Here is an 18,496-nt window from a genome sequence, read left to right as displayed (position 1 = left end):
GCCCTGCACTGGAAAGAAGTCAGCACCAAATAGCATGGCAAAGTGAGGGGACGGTGGCTCTTGGGAGGCCAGCGAGGACTCCAGAGTTAAAATGAGGTTGTCAGAATCAAACGCAAACATAATGGCTGCACCAGCTCTATTGCAGAGGCAAGAGTATGTATGGATTCTATACACCCACATTTGTACACGTGCGTCTGGCATCTAAATTCAAAACATTTATTAAATTTCTGGCATGAAGACTGAAAAAAGGAAAAGCAAAAAATATGAATTATATGCTGACTCCTCCCCGTGACGACCTTACACAGAGGCAGAATCTTTTCTTGGCACATCCGTGGCTAGAGGGCAGAGAAGTATTTCTCTTCTTCAACCAGATCAGAGCCTTGATTCTGCTTTACCTGGCAAGAACGAAAACCAGAGGCAAGAGAATCTGGCACGAACTTGCCAAACCCTTGGGCGTCTCACAAGTCGGAGATCCGTGGAGCCCTGGACTCCCAAAGTTGCCTTCTGTCCTGTCTGCCTCCTTGGTGTACTTTTACCACCGACGGCAATCCAGGATTTGGCCTGGTTGGTTTCCCTGCCAACAGATGCAGAGGTTTTGGTTCAAAGGCTTTAAGTGACTCTGCTGAGGACAAGTCGTGGCAACAGGATTACGATTTCACAGAGCCAAATCTTCTGGGAGGGCAGAACCCACCACTGGAGGGATCAGGCCGGCCACCACCTGGTCCTGCCTCCAGAGATGCTCAGCCAGCCGGTTGAGGAGATGGGCCACTTCATCTAGCTCCGCGTAGCCATCTGGGGTCCGCCTGCTGACGCTCTTTGCCCGCAAAATCGGCAAGCCCCAGGTGTGGCAGAAAGCCACCAGATCCGACTCAGTCACATCAGTGTGGGCAAACTGGTCAAACCTGGAAACAGTTGGTTAAGGAAGCCGTATCACTGAGCACCGAGACACCGGTAGTGCAGTGAACCATGCGAGCCAAACTCGGCCTCGGTGCTTTTCTTCCGCTCTGGACGGGGCTACGGGAGAACGGATGGCAAAATGGATGCCGTCCCTCTTAAGCCTTGTAATAGTCCAGAGCTTCTTTGAAAAACAACATTAACGATGATACGTATTTCAGTCTAGTGGTTTTTAAGTTCTTTCTTTTACACGTTAAATCTCAAGATTTCTTTTACTGAGGAAATGCAGCAGAAAAACGGTACCAAAAGAGTGGTGTTTCTTAAAAAGAGAAAAGAACCTTAGAGGCAATGTGCTTCCCGTCCCTTCCAATGAGAAGACCCCCTCAAGGATACTTGGTGCCAACTACAATTCGGAGGACGTTCCTGGCTCCATCAGCCACGCGGGAGATTTGATTAGGGAGGTCGTCAAAGGACCCACGATCCGCGAAGGAGAATAAGAAGAGGAACGCATCCGCTTTCTCTCTGCAGGCCTGCCGGGAAAGGAGGAACAGCGAAGATGGGTCCCGATTAAAAGGCCTCCCGACTCCGGAACCGTACCCGTTATTTCAAAGGTCCAAGTTGCACAATTACTGCCCGCGACTGTGGAAGCTCAAAACACAGCTTGGCCCCATCAGTCAGCCTCCCTCCTGGCCCTCCACAGACCGACTCACGGGCAAAAGGTGATCGAACTTTTTCAGTGCTGCTTCTCCGCCATCCCAGAAAGAGAGCTTGAAGAAGAGCGCCCTGCCGCTGTCTCTCAGCTTGGCCGGCCAGTACAGGGTCGTGGTCTGGATCCCTGGAAAACAGCCGCCTTGGCTGGAGCCGGAATCACGGATGCCTCCAGCTCTGCCACGGGAGCGTGTCCCTTCGCGGCACTCCCTCAGGGAAAGGGCCCGGGAAGGTCTTTACCGGCCCCCAGAAGCCTCCGTGAAGCCGTCTGAAGCGTGAGCCATTCTGATACTTCCCCGGGTTCTCGCTTGTCCCAGGGCAGGCTACCCCTGGCCTTGACGGACTCGGGAGCTGAGGGCGATGCGGGGGCAGGGTCGCCCCGTGCCCGGAAGGCCGCATCCCTTTTGCCACCCGCTGCCATCTTGGTCAGAGAACAGGGCAGCTGCTGGGGCCTCACCCGTCGTCTCATGGTGTGCCAGAGGCACCTCCTGGCCCGCCAGCTTGGCCACCAGAGCAGTTTTGCCCACGCCGCTCTTGCCTGAGACGAAGATCTTGTAGCCGGCCACGTCGGCAGCCTCTTGTGGGGGCAGCACCGGCCTCTCAATCAGTCCTGTGGAGGGAGGACCCTTCAGAGTGCACGGGAGGGGAGGAGGCATGGCTTGGGCGGTCTGTCCGGCCGGTTTCCAGTTGGGGTCGTCGAGGGTGCAGCCCCTCTAATGCACATGCGCCTGCCTGCCCGCCGTGCTCTGGCCCTTTCCTTGGCTGGGCCAAAGGGGCTCCGGGAGGCCCCATTCTCAAGCCCTGGAGTGGCCGGTGCCTGCCCAGGGCAGTCCGAAGGGGCCCCGAGAGGGAAGCCATCCCGGCCTTTCCCTTCAGGGGGCGCGGAGCCGAGTCAACCGCCCAGCTGCGAGCAGGCTGCCTTCTCGGCCCGCCGGGCCCCCCGCGCCCTGCTGCCAGCTCACCAAAAGCCCTGCGCCTGTTCCGACGCAGGAGCGGGCCCAAGTAGCCCCTGCCCTCCTCCGTGCGATGCCACTCCAGGTCCAGCACAGCTCCTGGGGGGACGATCATCTCGCCCTGCGCCCGGGAAGGGGCAAGAAGCGGGAAGGGCCCCGGGCAGGGAGGAGCTTCGGCCGTCGCCGAGGCCCCGGGATGGGCAGGACGACCCCGAAGGCCCGAGGCGGGCCCGGCCGTGCAAAGCCCACCGCCCCGTCCCGCGGCGCTTCTTGGCGGCGGCCGGGAGCGGCGGGGAGGTCGCCGGGGCCCCCACCCCCGGGGTGGCGGCAGGATCGGCGGTGCCCCCTCCCCTCCCCTCCCCTTCCCGCGCGCGTGCGCGACGCCGCTCGGGCTCCGCAGCCCTCCCGCCCTCGCGCGTCTGACGTCGGGCGCAGGTGACGCCCCGGCCAGCTGCCGGCCGGGCTTCGACGGTGGAGCGCCGCTCCCGGGGGCGTGGGGCGGGCGTCCGTCGGTCCTGCGGGGACGGGGGCGGCGCGGTTCGTTCCCATAACGCGGTCGCAGCCTCAGCGAGCGCGGATGACTTGGAGGCGCCTGGAGGCTGGGGGGCGGGAGGGCGACCGCCTGATCTGGCCTCCTTCCCTCGCCGCGGCGGCCTGGCCTCCTGGGGGCTATCGCGGGGGGAGCGACGGGGGGCTCTCCCGCCGGGGAGGCCCCCGCACTAAGGAAGGGAAGTGAGCGCTGGGCGGGCGCCGCCGCCGTCGTACAGCCCCCCGTAGCAAATGCTGGCTGGCGGGGCGGGGACGCTTCCCCGGGAGACCCGCGCTCCAAGCAGGGCGGCCGCGAGGGAGACGGCTGGGGTGCCGCGGCTGTGCATCGCGCCCGCCGCTTAAGCGGTGCGTGACAGAAACGCAGCCCCCGAACGCTGCGAGCGCCTCCTGTTCCGCGCAGAATCCACCCCGCCCGCCGCCCCTCTCGAGCGCCGGGGCCAGGAGGCTCCCCGGGAAAGCAGGAGCCGTGTCGGTGCACGCCTTGCTCCGCGGGAGCCCTCCTACTCCCTCAGCGGGCGCAAGGCGCAAAGGCCCGGGCCCCTCCCGCACCACTGGGTGTCGCGGCTCGGCTGGGGAAAAGTCTCTCTTGAGTCCTGCCAAGCTGGTCCGAGGGGGCCTCAAAACACCCCCGGAATCAGGAATCTCGGTGGCCAGCCTGGAGCTTTTTCCTTCTGGTGGAACAGAAAACGCCAAGCGCGGCCGCCTCTTAGGGGGCTGCCGAGCATTACGGCAGGGCAGGGCTGACAGTCCGCGGGGCTGCGAGGGTTCCCACGGCGGCCGGCTGCCAGGAAACCGCCCGCTCCCCGTTCCCGAGCTCCCTGCCCAGATGCTCTCAACCGCCAGGAGGCTTTCCCTTGGGCAGCTGGAAGCAACCGAGGCCCGTGCAGGTCTTCAAGCGTGCCCTTACCCTGTATTGCCAAGCAGGGGGGGGGAGGGAGAGATCGGCCTCGAAGGTGGTGACGCGATCGGCCCAGGAAGTCTTCCTTGGTCCCTCCCTCGCCTCAACTGCGGGAGCCCCTCCCCGAAGCTGCCGGCCTTTCAAGAGGGGCTTGTCGAAGATTGCCAATCGGGGCGGGGGGGGGGGGATGTCTGTGGAACCACCTAGCCCGGCCCAACCCTCATCTGGAACGCAGCTGGTGCCCCCTCCCTGCTTTTGCTTCTTTCTCAGACTCTGCCAGGTGGCCGAGCAGTTCCCCCTTTCAGTGATGGAGGCCTTGCTGAGACTCACTGGGGCAATCTAGCACTCGCCTCAGAGGCCAAAAGCCTTGGGGCAAATTCTGACCCCAAGAGGCCACTGCCACAGCACAGGAGTGGGAACAGTGGCCTCAGTCCCGCCTTGCTGCTCTTCTGAGGCACTGTCAGAGGTTGGGGTTCAGGCCATGCAGGCCGTCCTCCCCGCAAGCTGAGATGGAGGCCCTGGAGCCCTGGCTGCGTCACTGAGAGAACAAGTGGCCACTGAGGGGCTGCAGAGCTCCTGGCCGGGGGGGGGGGGGGGTGTCCTTCCGCTTCATCTCACCTTCCAATCCCCAGTTCCAACCTCAGAGAATGAGGAGGGCTGCCGGGGCAGAGGGTGCCTCTCCCTAAACCCAGGGTAGACTTCTGGACTCGCTTTCAGACCTCCCACCAGCTGCGGTTTCCTGTTTATGCCCCAAGGTTCAAACTGGCCACTTCTCTTTGAGACGTGGCCCTCTGGCACGCTGGCCAGGCTCAGCGGTATCAGACCCGGCAGAGGGCACTCAGCTCGCAGGCAACCTAAGCTGCGGCTGGATCCCGCCCGGCCAGGTCTCCTGAAACCAGTATTTGAGCCTCGAGCGCTCCGGACCTGCCTTTTCTCCACCAGAAAAGGGCCTCAGTCCTCGAGCTCCTGCTGGGAGTGGGAGGAAACCGTCTGCGCCGTTTGCTTAGATCTCTTTATTGGTGGGTGGAATGCCACATTCACAACCTGCTTAACAGTGTGCGCAGGGCAGGGCGGACCGGTTCAGCGGGAGCCACGGGGCCAGGGCAGGGGGAGAGGAGGTTGCCCACGGCCACGTTATCTCTTTGCGCGCACAAAGTACAAGGCGTTGGTTTTGGGATAGTATTTGACGTTCTGCTTCTTGTCCATCAAGCCACCGAAGATGATCACTTCCCCCCGCCCCTGCACCACGGTGTGCAGGCTGGTCTCGGGCGGCCCCACCACAGCGTTGCTGTGGAACACTTTCCAGTGGACCCGCCCGCACCCCTTGGCATCTCTGATGTCCAGCACGTACATCTGCATGGGCTTGCAGTTCATGCTCTGGTACAGGGGCTTGCCCACATTCAGTGACTGAGGTGGATGGTGGCCCAGGCGACGAGCAATGGGTGGTAAGGCATGCCCATCTCCTTGAGCAGAGCCGGGTCGAGGGCCAGTGGGCACAGCTGCTTCGGTGGGGTTGGCACTGCTCTGGCTGCCTGGGGATCCCGGCGAGGGCACCGTGGGAGGGCTTTGGACTGCCAAAGTGGGCAGGGCCTTCGAGGAGAGCGCCTGAACTGCCTCCAGGCTCCGCCGCAGTGCACTAGGAGAAACTGCCCCCCCCAAGGAGCTGGACACATGAGGTGGGGTGTGAGCGCCATTGGTCTGCTCGGGGGGGTTCCTGGGGCCTGCTAGGCTGACCGTCCTGCTCTCCGCACTATCCGGCTGGCAAACGAGAGGAGAGGGCTTGGGCTCCCAGGTCAAATCTGCAGCTGCCAGTTGCAGGTCCCTTTGATCAGGGAGAGAGCCCCGTCGCGGTGCCAAGGGAACGCCGACCTTCAGATCGTAGCCTTCTGTGGCAGAAGCTGTGCTTGGTGAAAGCAGCTGGAGTGGGCTGTCTGGAGAGGCCCCACCCACGGCTGTGGTGCCGGGAGACGAGGCCTCACTGCTGTTCAGCACCGGCGAGCTATCGTCCCTGGCCGGCGAAAGGCTTCCTTCACGGGACCCAGAAGGTGTCTGCCTCTGCCCCCGGGGCCTCAGGGTGCCCCAGCGGCCGTTCACGCAGGGGGCTTCATCTGCGGTCCGAACAGGAGACTGAGAGCGGTACTCTCGCGTCTCAGGAAGCAGGGCTGGTGGTGTGGCACTGATGGGAGAAGGGCGCGAGTTCAAGCTGGGGCTGAGCGGTGCCCTCCCGCTGGGGGCTTGGCTGAAGACGACCACGCACTGCCCCACCTGGAAGAGGAGAAGCAGCTAGCACAGGAGCACTGTGGAATCCGCAGTGCAAAGCAGGATCCCCAGGTGCTCCCGCATGTGGCTGGCCTCAGCCTAGCCTGTGAAGGAGTGGGTTGAGAAGGGGAGCCTCTGAACAGGGCAGCCAACTCGTGTCGCAGCCCGCAAGAAAGCGCCGCATCCCTGCTCAGGAGAGCAGCAGCCGATCAAGGGACCCGCTGTTAGCTTACTGCGTGCAACATGCTCTTAAAACAGAAGCCGTCCCCTTCCTGGCTGACGAGGAGGCATGGAGGAGGAAGGAGAATTTCATCCAGGATTCCCTTTGCCTTTCCCTCCCGTTCACCTTGCATGCCGGGTGGCACCACAACTCGGGGGCTCCTTGGTCTTCATTCTCCACCTTCAGGGGCTGCCACGCCCAGGGATGGCTGGAGCTCATATGCAGTAGCCAAGCGTCCTTGAAAAGCTGCAGGAGCAGGCAAACACGTAAACATCCGGATAACGGGGCCCTCTGCCCAGCCTTACTCTACGGTTGTTCTCTCTGGAGAAGACTTCACAATCCTCGGGGCTCACGGAATTTCTTGCCAGTTTGTCTGCTGTGCTCCCTCTTTTCTTCTTCATAAGACGTGCAGCACAGCACAGCACAGAGGAGTTTCTTTATTGAGCCCCCAAGAAGGAAGCTTTTGTGGGGGCCAATCGGACCTGGCAGCCAGAGGATGCTAGCAAGCCATGGATTGCCCGTGGGTAGACCAGAGCCTGTTCAGATGGAAGCAGCGCCAGGTGGGCAGGCCAGCCGGCCTGCCTTGGAAGGGCAGAAAAGAGGCACCCTGGGGGAAAGGGATCAATGGCTAGAGCAACCCTAGCTTGGTCTACTCACCGCATTTGGGCCACCACAGCCCCCAAGGACCAGGATGGTTTCGTCATCTATGACAATCTGAAGAACAGGGAAAGAAACGCCCAAAGACGTCATCCAGCACGCCCAGAGAAGGCCTGGCATGCACCGGCAGCAATGAACACAGTCTGCTTAGAGGCGGGTGCGCGGGGTCTTCATCCCCACCCCCTTTCCAGGCCCAGCTTGATCTCCAAGACCTATCAAGGAAGACTCAGCTGCTCCCTGTTCCAGGGTGATGCTACCTCAAACGTGAATGGGAAATGCTCCACCAACCCCTCCTTTAACTGGGACCTCCTTGGCTCTGGGCATAACTTTGCACTGAACGGTCCCAGTGCCCATCCTCGGCATGCGCTAGGGACGGGAAAGACTCCGTCTAGGGCAGTGCCTCATCTCCCTTTGGGCTGGAGCTGCCAGAAACGCCGGGGCTTTATCTGGGCGCTGGAAGGCTTGCTTGCTTGTGGGGAAATGGTGTGTGTGTGTGTGTCACTGTGCTGCCTGCACCACTTCTGGGAAGGGCTTCTGCTAAAGCAGGGAGCGCTACCTGGGACTGGCCTCCGCGTGGGTGAGGCCCAGGGCCAGAGACGTTTGGCTTCGACCAGGTCCAGTGTTCCAGATCCAGCACCCAGACGTCACTGCTCCTGCAAGTAAGACAAGGCGGAGGACCTTGGGCGGCTTTTCAGGGAGAGCGGAAATTCTTTACTGGTGGGAGGAGGAAAGCGACTTACATCTGCCGGGACCCGAGAGAGCCTCCAAAGACGATCATCCTGTCCTGGATCACGCAGGAGGAGTGGCCGGCCATGGGAGGGGGGCCGTGGGTCGTCACCACGCAGTTCCACCTGCAGGAGGAGGGGGAGGATTACGCATGGAGCCAGCCCAAAAGGCACACGGTATGCGCAACGTGCCTCTTTTCTCAGCCAAAACAAGATGCTGGAAGCAGAGGCTGAGGAACAGCTGAACGCTCTTACCAGTTTTTGGAAGGAGAGTAGGTGTGTATTTCATCAAAGAACCTCTCTGGCTGGTGGAGGGGGTAAGGGCTTGGCCGTGTCCAGCCACCAAACAGCACCAGCAAGTCCTTATACACGACGAGGGTCGCCCCGGCCTTTGGTGACGGGTAGGAACCTGTGACGGGAGAATGGTTTCAGGCAACCCCTGGAAAGGGACTCGGGGGGCTCGCGTGGCGCTCGGATGTCACAGCCAAATGAGGCCTGACAATTGGGCAGAGGGGCTTCCTCCCTCCTGTAATTTCCCCCCTAGCTGACTTGTAACAAACAGTTGGTCAATCTATTTGAATTAGGCAACCTTTTGCCACAATCCAGTTTGTCTTTGAAGGAAAACAGGACACCCTCATTGGAGGTAGGTGTACAATTCTGTCCTGGAGGCAAACAGACCCAACTGCCCCCACCCTTCACAGGGGTGGCTGTACTCAGTAAAGGCAGGGGATCCTCAGCTGCTGTCCTGCTAAAACCGCCCTCGCTCCAAATCTAGAGGTATTCCCTCCCAGCGGCAGAAAACTAGAAGGGCGGCATCCCTCTGTGTTCGCCCAAGAGCTCTAAGCAAGAGAAGGGGGCCCTAATGGGGCCACTTGTGATGACCTGGGGGGGCGACAGAGGCAAAGCCCATCTCAAGAGACCCTCTACAGGGGGGCGGTACGGGAACCCTCCCTCCAGACAGTTATTGACCCATGGGGGCCAGGGATTCCAAGGGGAACGGGCCGACAACGCAGAGGCCGAATATTCTGGGTGGCTCAGCTAGGTAAGGAAGCAGCAGGCCAGCGGGCTGCTTTTGGCCACTATCAAAGTTGAACAGAGCTATCCTCTTTCCAGATTTCGGGGCTACAGCTGAAGGATGTGCCTGGCAAGGGATGCAGGAGACCCACTGCTGGGCAGAGCAGAGAAGGCAGAGTCAGTGGAACTGGGGCTCCCTCTGCCTTAAACCCTGTGTCCAGAACTTCCCGAGATGTTTGAGAGGGAAGCTGCCAAAGCCAGCCAGCCTGTGGCCAAGAATACGCTTGCTCCAGACGGCCGAGGGAGCTGTTTCCCCTCTGTGGAAAGGGGTGGGGATGGTCCACCCCCCCAAAGGCACAGGCGCCCTGCAGTGCAGTGCGGTAAAAGTAAGTTCACAGGGGGAGCCTTAACTTGCTCCTTGGGAACTTGGCCCTCTTGCCACGTTCCACACGACCCCAAGGTCAGGCTGACACGAGGAGGAGAAGGGTCCATCCCCAAAATTGGGGATGGGACTCTCTGCAGCCTGGGCTCACAAAATGAATGGCCCAGGCCTTCAATTCCCAGGAGGAAGCAACGAATTCCACAGGAGGCGAATAAGGCAAGGTCAGGCCTGGACAAAAATAACCACCCCTGCCTGCTGGAAACATTGTCAATGCCCAGAAAGCAGCGCAGGAATGCCAGGGAGCCGGAGGGCGACCACAGCAAGAGTTGCCTGCCCTGACTGAGGGAAAAGAGGCGGCGCGAGGGCCTTCCCAGCTGCGCTGCGGCCTGCTTTTCTGTGGGCAGAGACTGCGGCTGCCCCTTTCCCCCAGAGGTCCCTCCGTGGGTTCCAGTTTCTATAGGGCTGACGTGTGTCACGGAATAGGCCAAAGTTCCAGGGCCCCCTGAGAAACCTCTTTCCTTGGTTGGCAGGGCGTCGAGCTGTCGGTTGAGCAGAAAAGGGGATTCAGCTCCCACTGCAGATGGGGAAGAAAAGGGCCTGGAAGCCACAGTTGGTGCTCTTATTAAGTGGTAAGTTGTGTGGCCTTTTAAAAGGCAGCACTGCAGCTCTTCAAAAGGAGAGTGTGAGAAAGGCCACCTTTAGCTCTAAGGGTGACTGACAAGAATTTGGGAATTGAGGTGGCCCTGCCAGTTCCTGGCAATTGCAGGGCTGCAGACGAAGACATTCTCTCTCTCGGCCCCCAAAGAATTTCTCGCAGTGCAGAAGAGACTGGCAGAACCTCCCTGCCCTGAAACAGACCTGCCACCACTGGAGACCAGTCCCGGTCTCCAAAAGGTTCACAGGGCAACTCTGGTTGACCAGGCTGCTGGATCAGGCTCCCTGCCTCGAGGGGCCGGTCGTGCCTCCTCCCAAGGCGGAGCGGGCAGGGCTCCAGGAAAGCTCCCGCTGGCCCTGCTCTTAACATTGTAGGCTGCGGGGAGAGGAAATCCATCAGGACGCCCCTGCACCGTCTCCCCAAAGAGATGGACGTTATCCCGAGTGTCAAACGTCACAATCCCTTTTTCCCCTCTACTCCAAAGGGCAGAGCCGGCAGGAAGGCATTGGGAGAAAAGCGGGGTTGGGGTCCGTGGGCCAGGCCGTCCTTGGGCCAGGCTTTCCAGCACTTCTGGGGCTTGCAGCCTTGGCCTACATTCAAAGGGCCTCCTCAGTGTTTAGCAAAACTGTATGTTTTGTTAACATGCAAAGCAAATCGCTTGGTATTTAAATGGGAAAAAAGCTCTTTGTTTTCAACAATGGATTGCCCTCATGGTGGGAACCCGAGGATTGTGAGAATGTACGGATTTCCCACACTCTTTCTGGCTGGTGGTGCAACCAGCAGAGACACGTCTGATCAGCTTTGTCAAATACCTGTCCCGGGAACGCCCAGAACTCCGAGAGTCCTTGCCTGGGGAAGGTGGCGTGAACAGGCAGGCAGCTGCTGCTCCTGACCTCACCGAGGAGGCGGCCTGAGAGCATCACGAGGTGCCCTGAGTTGCACTCTGGGGGGAAGCAGGAGTTGCTGCTGCCTACTGACGAGAGCCCTCTGGGCCACCCGCCTGAGCGGGGCGTTTCCTTCCCCCATCCAGGGGGCTGGGGGGTTCTTCACAGGGAGGCCCTCTTGTCCCTTTGCCCCCCACAACACTGTCCCAGCTCGCTTCAAAGGAGAACTGGGGATCGGGCCACCGGAACTGGCAGCAAAAAGGGGGAGTGGAGGAGAGAAGGCCAGGCTTTCAAAGGGGTTCCCCAAGTAAGGCTCCTTGAGGTCTGGGAGGCCCGTATCCACCCGGCCACAGTGCCCGCACCCCCGCTGCTCAGAGGTCGGCAGCAGCCTAGGGCCAGCCCCAAAGGGAGGAAGCCCCAGCAGCTGTTTCCGCAAGGAGCCCTTCTGGGGAGGCCGATACAGTGACCAGGTGAGCCAGTGGGAGCGCCAGCCCCTCACCTGAGGCCAGGGGCCGGATCCATTCCTTGCTGTTGAGGTCGAGCCGCCAGAGGTCATTGAAGGCAGCGTTGCAGCTGCTCTGGGTGCAGCCCCCAAAGACGTACATCGACTGATTGGCGTCATAGTAACAGGCACCTGCAAATCAGAGGACCAAAGACAGCCAACTTCAAAGCCATTCCCACCAAACCCACCCTGGGAAAACCACAATTCCTCCCCTGCCCCCCAGTTGAGGACCTCATGAAAAGCCCACAAAGCCTGGGGTACCACAGCGCTTCCTTTCATTCTCCCGGTTTCCCAGGGCCGAACATATCAGCGGCCTTCTGCCCTGAACCCCAGCCATCCATCGTGCGGGTCTGCCAGAGCAGCGGGACTGTTCAGACTTCTGTGGACCTGAGGGAGCTTGGTCCAGGGGAGTCCCAGGTCCTTTGAGTTGAGGTTTAAGGGGTGTCCCAGCTGACATGCCACTATGACCTCCTCCTTTGAAAAGCATGCTATTCATGGACATGCCTATCCAGTCTCAGCATTTCACTTACCGTATCTCATCTGAAAGACTCTTTAATAAATCAGAAAAGTATGAACGCTTAAAGAGGAAAAACCATCTCTCTCCCTCTACCACCAGAACTGATGCTTGCTCCTTTCTCCTAGGAGCAGAGTTTGGCTTAACAGGGGGCTCGAAAGGAGCAACCGCTGCTCCTGGGACCTCCTGGTTTCCAGCTAACATCGGGGGCTCGCCTCTCCTCAGCTCCCGCAGCCTCGGCGCAGCCTGTGCCGCAGCCAGCCTCTTCGCGAGAAGGAAGAGTGTGGGGGTCCCCACGGGGTCCTGGGAGCCCCCCCACCCTGTGGTCCTCCGAGCTTGACACCTTCTGCCGGCGCCAGGTACCTACTGTGCGAAAAACGCTGCGTGATGGGGGTGCCAGGGTAGGGGTAGGTGCGGCTCTCCCACTGGATGTTCCCTTCTTGGACTGACTTGATGAAGCCATGGTAACACTGGTGGGCCACCCCTGGAAGAGGAGGAAGCGCAGCGAGACGCCGATTGGGACGGGAAGGCGGCGGGTGGAGGGGCTGCTGGGCCTGGATTGATGCAGGACAGTGAACGCGCAGAGGCAGCGTCTCCCGGTGGGGAGCTTTTAGGGCACTTTCGGAAGACTTCTGGGTCCCTCTAGCCTGCAGCTCTGTTCTTTTTTGAGAGGCAAAATGCACACTCCCCGCCCTCGTGCCCAAAGACTTGCAGAAGCCAGTCTTCCCTAGAGCTGCGGAGCCCCACTTGCGTTCGTTACCGAAGGCGGTGTGGCCATCAGAGAGGCTTGGAGGGCGGAGGGCTCCCCGTCCAATCTGTTCAGCTCAGTCGGCCAGCAAACCCTGCCCCCAAGCGAGGGGTAAGCAGTGGTGGGAGAAGAGTTTTATATTGTCTTTTAGGAATGCTGGAAACTGTTTGGGATGCATGGGATGGAAAAGCAGGCCAAGCCAGTTTCCTAGAAGGGCTGAATTTTCCATTCCTTGGAAAACGCTCTCAGTCTTGTGGGCTTACGTAGACACATCTCTGGATCCAAAACCTCTGGCTGCAACATTCAAGCACGTGCACAAGAGCCCACGTGTTGTTCTTACATGCTACGGATCTGGGGCTTAAAAAATCACTGTTTATTATATACCCCCTCCCCCAGGGATCGCAGTGACCCCAAGCCCTCTGGGATGGGCCGAGAGGAAGTGACCGGCTCAGTCCCCAGCAGGCCCAGCAGCTGGTGGGAGTTTAACCTGGGCTGCTCCGGCCCAAGTCCAATTCCTCAACCACCACGTTATTCTTTTAGCATTTTGTTAAAAATGTGAAAAGCAATTGACCCATTGTACGTCAGCACTAACAAGAATAAGGCAGCTTCTACTCTGGGAGAAAACTGAAACCAAACTGGAAGTCAAGGGAAAGCGAGCGGCCAGGCCGAAGCCCAAAACGTGCCCGTGGAGGTGGCGGAGGCACTGCCCGCCTGCCTCTTGCTTTGCTCTGGAGAGCACTGGGGGAAACAAGGAAAAAGGAGAGGGGGTCCTCCAGTCCCCTGACAATGCCCCCGCTTCACCCGTTTCTGGCATTCTCGGGGTCCAGGCGTGCTTCCCAGAGTCTTGGATGGCACAACACTAACCCTGCCTGCGGTCCAGTTCCCATCGCCGCCTTCTTGCCGAACAGCCAGGCCTCCCTCGAACCTGTTTGGGCTGGAGAAACACAAGGAGACCCCTCCATACCTTTGATGAGGCGATACCACTGCTTGCAGACGAGGGCGGCCGTCTTGTGCTCCTGATACGGCGAGAGGAAGGACAGGATGTACTCGAGCACCTCTTCCGGCAGCTCCTGCATGGACCTGCGAGGCCGAGCCCCTCCCTCCTCCTCCTCCTGGGGAGGGGCAGCGCACGTTTGCTCATCCTGATCCATGGTCCCTTCAGCCACAGCGTCCTCAGCATCCACAGCCATGAAGCTGTCATCGTCGCTCTCTGAGTTAGCCATGGCATCCCACTCCCCTGCTCCAAAAAGTGGGGGGGGGGGAAGGCTAGAGGTTACCGGCCAGTCTTCTGGCAGAGGGACCCTTTTCTTAGCAGCCCATCTCACAGCTCACAGTGAGCTCAGCAGCAGCCAGACCCCTTGGGAGCCCTAGAAGATGGACTCAGGAGGCAGTGCTCTGCTCAGTCTCCTGCTGGCAGGGCTGAGTTTGTTTTCCTGTGAGGCCGCGTGAGAAAAAGAGCACCTCCCTCCCTCCCTCCCTCCACAGACGTCCCTGCACTTTGCTCAGAGCACCCGCTGCACCCACCCCGTGCTGCAGGAGCGTCTGGGCATCTGTGGGTGGGGGCTGCTCTGTTGACACATGCCATCCTTAGGCTGTAATTCCGAGAGCACAACAGGCTCTCATCTGCCTTTGGCTGAGACTCGGAATACAAGCAGCCTCTCTGTCAGACTGGTCAAGTTCAAGATCTTCAAGTTCTTCCAGCCCATACAGGTGCCCCAGGTGGCCTCCCAAACCAGTTCTTCCCTTGGGATGACCTCGTAGTAACAGTTCCTTGCTCACCCCAGTTAAGGTCAGCAACGCAGCCAGCTCGGAGCTCTCCCACAAGCTCAGGGGAGGCTCCAAGGAGGACACGGGCCTCACCTGGATGGGCAGGGAAAGGGGAGACCAGAAGAGCCGAGTTGTCCTGCAACTGTAGGTGGGAGCCAGCACTCTCTACTCCCCACTGCTCTGGGAATAGTTGGAGAGAAATGAGGTCTTGTCGAGTGAACCTCCCGTTGAAATCCGGGGTTTAAAAACCAAGAATCGTCCAGATCTCAAGCCTGTGAGAAACTTCTCAACTGGCAGGTGAAGCCCTGCTTACCATCTCCTCGCAAATGGGTGCGCACACTCAAAGGTCGACATCTGAACCCCCCCGAGCTTCACTTTTGCCACAAGAAACAAGCCCCTCCAAAGATTTAGTGTGGCATGCCAGCTTGGGGCGGGGTTAGGGGAGCCATGCAGAGCTCTCCAAATATCCTCTAGAACTGGAAGGCAAATGTGGAAGAAGCTGCCATCTCTCTGAGTCTCCTAATCCCCCCCCCTTCCTTTGGGAAAAATGAGCAATCCCTCGCTTGCACCAGCGCTGACTCCTTGGCAGACAAGCTGCTTGGAGCTGTTTACTAATCACACCCTCTGAGACCGTTCAGACCTCTGGGTGACACGTCCTTCAGGGAAGGACCAAAAGGGCAACAGTACCACTCATACCCCAGAAGGATCAAGGAAGATGCCCGCCCTGTTCTCCTGAGAATCTCCCAGAGGTTTAGTTGTGCAAATCACAGCCAGTGAATCGTTAGTTTGCACATGGCAGCCTGCTCATTTCCCTAGCCCTAAGAAATCTGGAGTGCTGCTCCCACTTCATCAGAAACATCCATCAGTGAGCTCCCTTTCCTGATGCTGGAAGGGTCCGCTTGCTTATGGACCTCTTGTGCAGCTTCTGGGACAGCTTGGATGGCAGAGCGGAAGGGGAACGGAAAGATGACACAAGGAACGGAGCAGAAGACTGCAGTGCCTGGGCAAGGAATCCATCAGGTTTCCCCTGAGCTACTTAGGAAAACCTATCCCACAAAAGGAGTCTGGGCAGGAGGGCTATCTCGTGCAGAAGCCCCGCTGTTTCCTTGGCTTTGAGGCAGAGCCTTTTGAGCTTCTGAGGGCTGAATCCTACTTCGGCTTCTTACTGAACAGGCTCTGCAGAGAGGTTGCCGTGACCCCCGGCACTTAACCAGGGACCCTTCTCACGCGCTCTGTGCTGCAGAGAGTGCCACTTCCACAGTGTGCATTCCTCATCTGCAGGAAGCAGGGGTGCAACTGTGAATCATTTAAGCTTAATAGGAGGGGAGGGTGTCAGTCTGGCACAAAACCGTGCTGGCGGCTGTCTGAAGACAAGCGTTAAAAAAGCAGAGCCAGTTGTTCAGCAATCTCCAAAGCAGCCAGAAGAGCCCGCCCTGTCTTAGCTCTGCACGTGCAGGACCCCTTTCCTCTCAAGCCCCAGGGTCAGGAAACATCTGGCAGCAGACCCAAAGGCACCTCATTTTGCCAGAGGGAGAGGAGAAAATAAGCTCCCTTAATGGCCAGGTTGTTCCAGTATTTCTGACAGTTTCATTGGTCACACAGCTGATGCTCTGAAAACTTTCCGTTCCACGGCTGAACCAGCGGCAAGCTTATCATACCCAGCTTGCCCCTTTCTACAGCTCTTGCGCAGAAGGAACCACGAGAAGGCAGCTCGGGGACTCCCCTTCTGCATTGCTCCCAAACTGTGGAAGGCTCAAACCTGCCAGAATTCCTGAGGGCAACATGTCAGGGAATGCTGCAGCTCCCTTTTCAAATAAGATGAATTCAAAATTTGCTCACACAACATGCTGCTGGACATTCCCAGCCTTCTGGAAAATGGCCTGCCAAAGAGCAAACTCTGGGGTGACCCAACGAATTCCACTACCTTCACCTGTGCCACCAGTCTGTGTGCGCAGACAAGGCTTGCTCCTGGCAAAGCATTTGCTACATGAACCACAGGGCAGCAAACTGCCTGGGCCAAGTCTGGCGGCATCCAGGCTGCCTCGGGAGGCCTGCCAGGCTGGAGCCAAGCCTTTGGTGGTGGCCGCATGGCACAGCTGGTCAAAATTTGGTAGGCAGCAATGTGCTTTTGAAGAGGGGAGGGGGAGGGAACAAATTGGGCCCAAAAGACGGCGAGCGGGCAAGAGGGACCGAACGGCTTGTCCTGCTCCCACTGAAAGGGCCTCTGCGCAAGCGGCGACATCTCCCCACTGCAGCGCCTCCTCCAGATGGGAGCCCTGTTTCGGACCCAAGGATGCGCACACAGGGCAGCTGGCCGTGGCACACCCTCACTTTCTCTGTGCCTTGCCCCATCCTCCTCAGAGCTCCCTGTGGGTTGCTGCCCTGCCAGACAGGCAGTGCCAGTCCAGGCTGGAGCCAGAAAGGTGCAATGAGCCCAGCCAGCACTGATCTAGTGCCTTCCAGAGATCAGCATCCCATGCTAGACAGAGCTCCAAGCTCAGCAAGCCTGGCCCAAGGAAACCAAGCCCCAGGGAGGCCTGCGGGGGTGGTGGTGTGGGGGAATCTGTGCCCAGAATGCAGCCCTAGCAAGACTGCTGGGAGCAGAAGAGGGAAGGCAGCGGCAGTGGTGGCAGGTTGCCATCCACCGGGTCAAGTTGGCAGCACTGAGCAAGGCAGTGCAGAGAGTGGCTCTGCTTGCCATGGAGGTGGGCTGCTGGCATGCCTTAGTCATCCCACCCACCCAGGGAGGCCTCTGCTCCTGCGCCGGCAGAACATCCTCTCTCGCAGGGGAGTTGCCCACCCAGGGTTAGGGAAACGCCCCTCTGCTAAAGCCTGAACCGGAACCCCGTTTTTTCCAGCTGGGCAGAGGGTTGCCATCCAGACCCTACATTTTCCCTTTTCAGGGCAATCTCTTCTCCCCGCCGTCCGCAGAGGGATTCTCGGTGGGGAAAGCGCGGCTCACTCAGGTCAAGGGCAGGGCTGCGCAGGGGAAGCCGCGGCCATCTCCCCGGAAGGGTCAGAACGGCGGGGCGCCGGGGGTGGCTGAGCCTTCCCACTGGTGGGCGGTCTACCTGGGGACAGGCCTGCCACCGCCCGCGGGACTTCGGGGGGCGAGCGCTCAGGCACGCTGGGAGACGGGCCGGGTGGTCCGGCCTGGGTCCGGAGCAGCCGCCGTGGCCCTCCCGCGGCTCTGCAACGGCAACGGCAAGCGAAGGAGAAGGGCCGCCCCCAGCCCGGGGGTCCCCGCCCGACCTCGCTTTGAGGGAGGCGCCCCGACCGGCGGAGCCTGCCCTGCCCCGGGCGGGGAAGCCACGCAGCCCGGGAGCCGCGAGGCCGCCTCGGAGCCTCCGGGCCGTCGGCCAGGGCACGTGGGCCGCGCCGATTCGGGGGCGGGGGGCGACGCTCCTGAGGCCCCGCGGCGCGGAAGGGCCCCGAGGGAGGGCACGCGCTGCCCGGGGCGCAGCGGCGGCTCCCCCTTGGATCGGGGCCGCTGCCTCACCTGGCTCGCCCTCCCCGGTTCACAGCGCTTCTTGCCGCCTGGGCGGGCACCCGCAGCCCCCGCGACCGACTTCGCGAAGAGCCTGACCCTTCCCGGCCGCCGTGGCCGCCGCCATTTTGTTGCCGCCGTCCCGACCGGGCGGGGAGGGGGCGGGGCGAGTTGGGGCGGCTTCCCAGTGCGCGTGTGCACGCCGGCCGCCGGGCGGAGCCAGAGCCAAAAGAACCTTCGCTTCGAGAAAGGGGCGGGGCGGGGCGGAACGCGGGCGCGCGTGGCCGCCCTGCCGCCATCCCTGGAAGGGCGAGCCGGGCACGGCGGGCGCCATGATAGGAGTGGCGGAAGAATCTCCTGCGGGGGCGCGAGGGAGGCGACAACAGACTGCGCCCGCGGCTGGGGCCTTGCGCCGCAGTAGTATGGCGGGGAGGCTGCGCCGCGGGCGGCCGCGCTGCCTGTTTTCCGTTTGTCGAGTGGGAGCCCGGGGGTTGCGAGTCAGAGACGCCTGACTCGGCCTGCGGATTACTGGATTGGCCCTCAAGGCCGCGTAGTTTAGTTTTGGGGGAGTTGATGAAAGTCCCGCTTTTTTCCCCCCGAATTAGTATTTGGCAATACTCCACGCGTAGGCGGAAACCTCGCGATACCGAACGTAGCTAGGGCGCGCGAGCTCCCCCCGG

General features: G+C 60.4%; 2 protein-coding genes across 3 annotated transcripts; both read right to left on the bottom strand.

Annotated features, from left to right (window-relative positions):
* Positions 1-202: 202 nt before the first annotated feature.
* CPLANE2 (ciliogenesis and planar polarity effector complex subunit 2) lies at positions 203-2,868 on the bottom strand. Its single transcript, XM_063317293.1, has 5 exons — positions 2,565-2,868; positions 2,060-2,212; positions 1,605-1,729; positions 1,288-1,424; positions 203-902 (listed from the first exon to the last, which is right to left on the bottom strand). Exons 1-5 carry the CDS (start codon positions 2,668-2,670, stop codon positions 656-658), a joined length of 768 nt encoding a protein of 255 aa, XP_063173363.1. The 5' UTR covers positions 2,671-2,868; the 3' UTR covers positions 203-655.
* A 2,134-nt stretch (positions 2,869-5,002) lies between these two features.
* On the bottom strand, positions 5,003-17,943 carry FBXO42 (F-box protein 42). Of its 2 annotated transcripts, none has more exons than XM_063317313.1 (10): positions 17,829-17,943; positions 13,527-13,799; positions 12,182-12,298; positions 11,298-11,432; positions 8,119-8,272; positions 7,879-7,989; positions 7,695-7,791; positions 7,139-7,195; positions 6,608-6,727; positions 5,003-6,267 (listed from the first exon to the last, which is right to left on the bottom strand). In XM_063317313.1, the coding sequence occupies exons 2-10, from the start codon at positions 13,783-13,785 to the stop codon at positions 5,137-5,139; spliced, it is 2,181 nt and encodes a 726-aa protein (XP_063173383.1). In that variant the 5' UTR covers positions 13,786-13,799; positions 17,829-17,943; the 3' UTR covers positions 5,003-5,136. The 2 variants fall into 2 exon arrangements, with proteins under 2 accessions (XP_063173383.1, XP_063173384.1); XM_063317314.1 differs by lacking the exon at positions 17,829-17,943 and adding an exon at positions 14,342-14,495.
* Between the last annotated feature and the right edge of the window lie 553 nt (positions 17,944-18,496).

The sequence above is a fragment of the Candoia aspera genome, chromosome 18 (genome assembly GCF_035149785.1).
Source record: "Candoia aspera isolate rCanAsp1 chromosome 18, rCanAsp1.hap2, whole genome shotgun sequence".
NCBI classification, from domain to species: domain Eukaryota; kingdom Metazoa; phylum Chordata; class Lepidosauria; order Squamata; family Boidae; genus Candoia; species Candoia aspera.
Note: the sequence above shows the minus strand (reverse complement) of the source record. Positions and strands in the feature narration are given on the sequence as shown.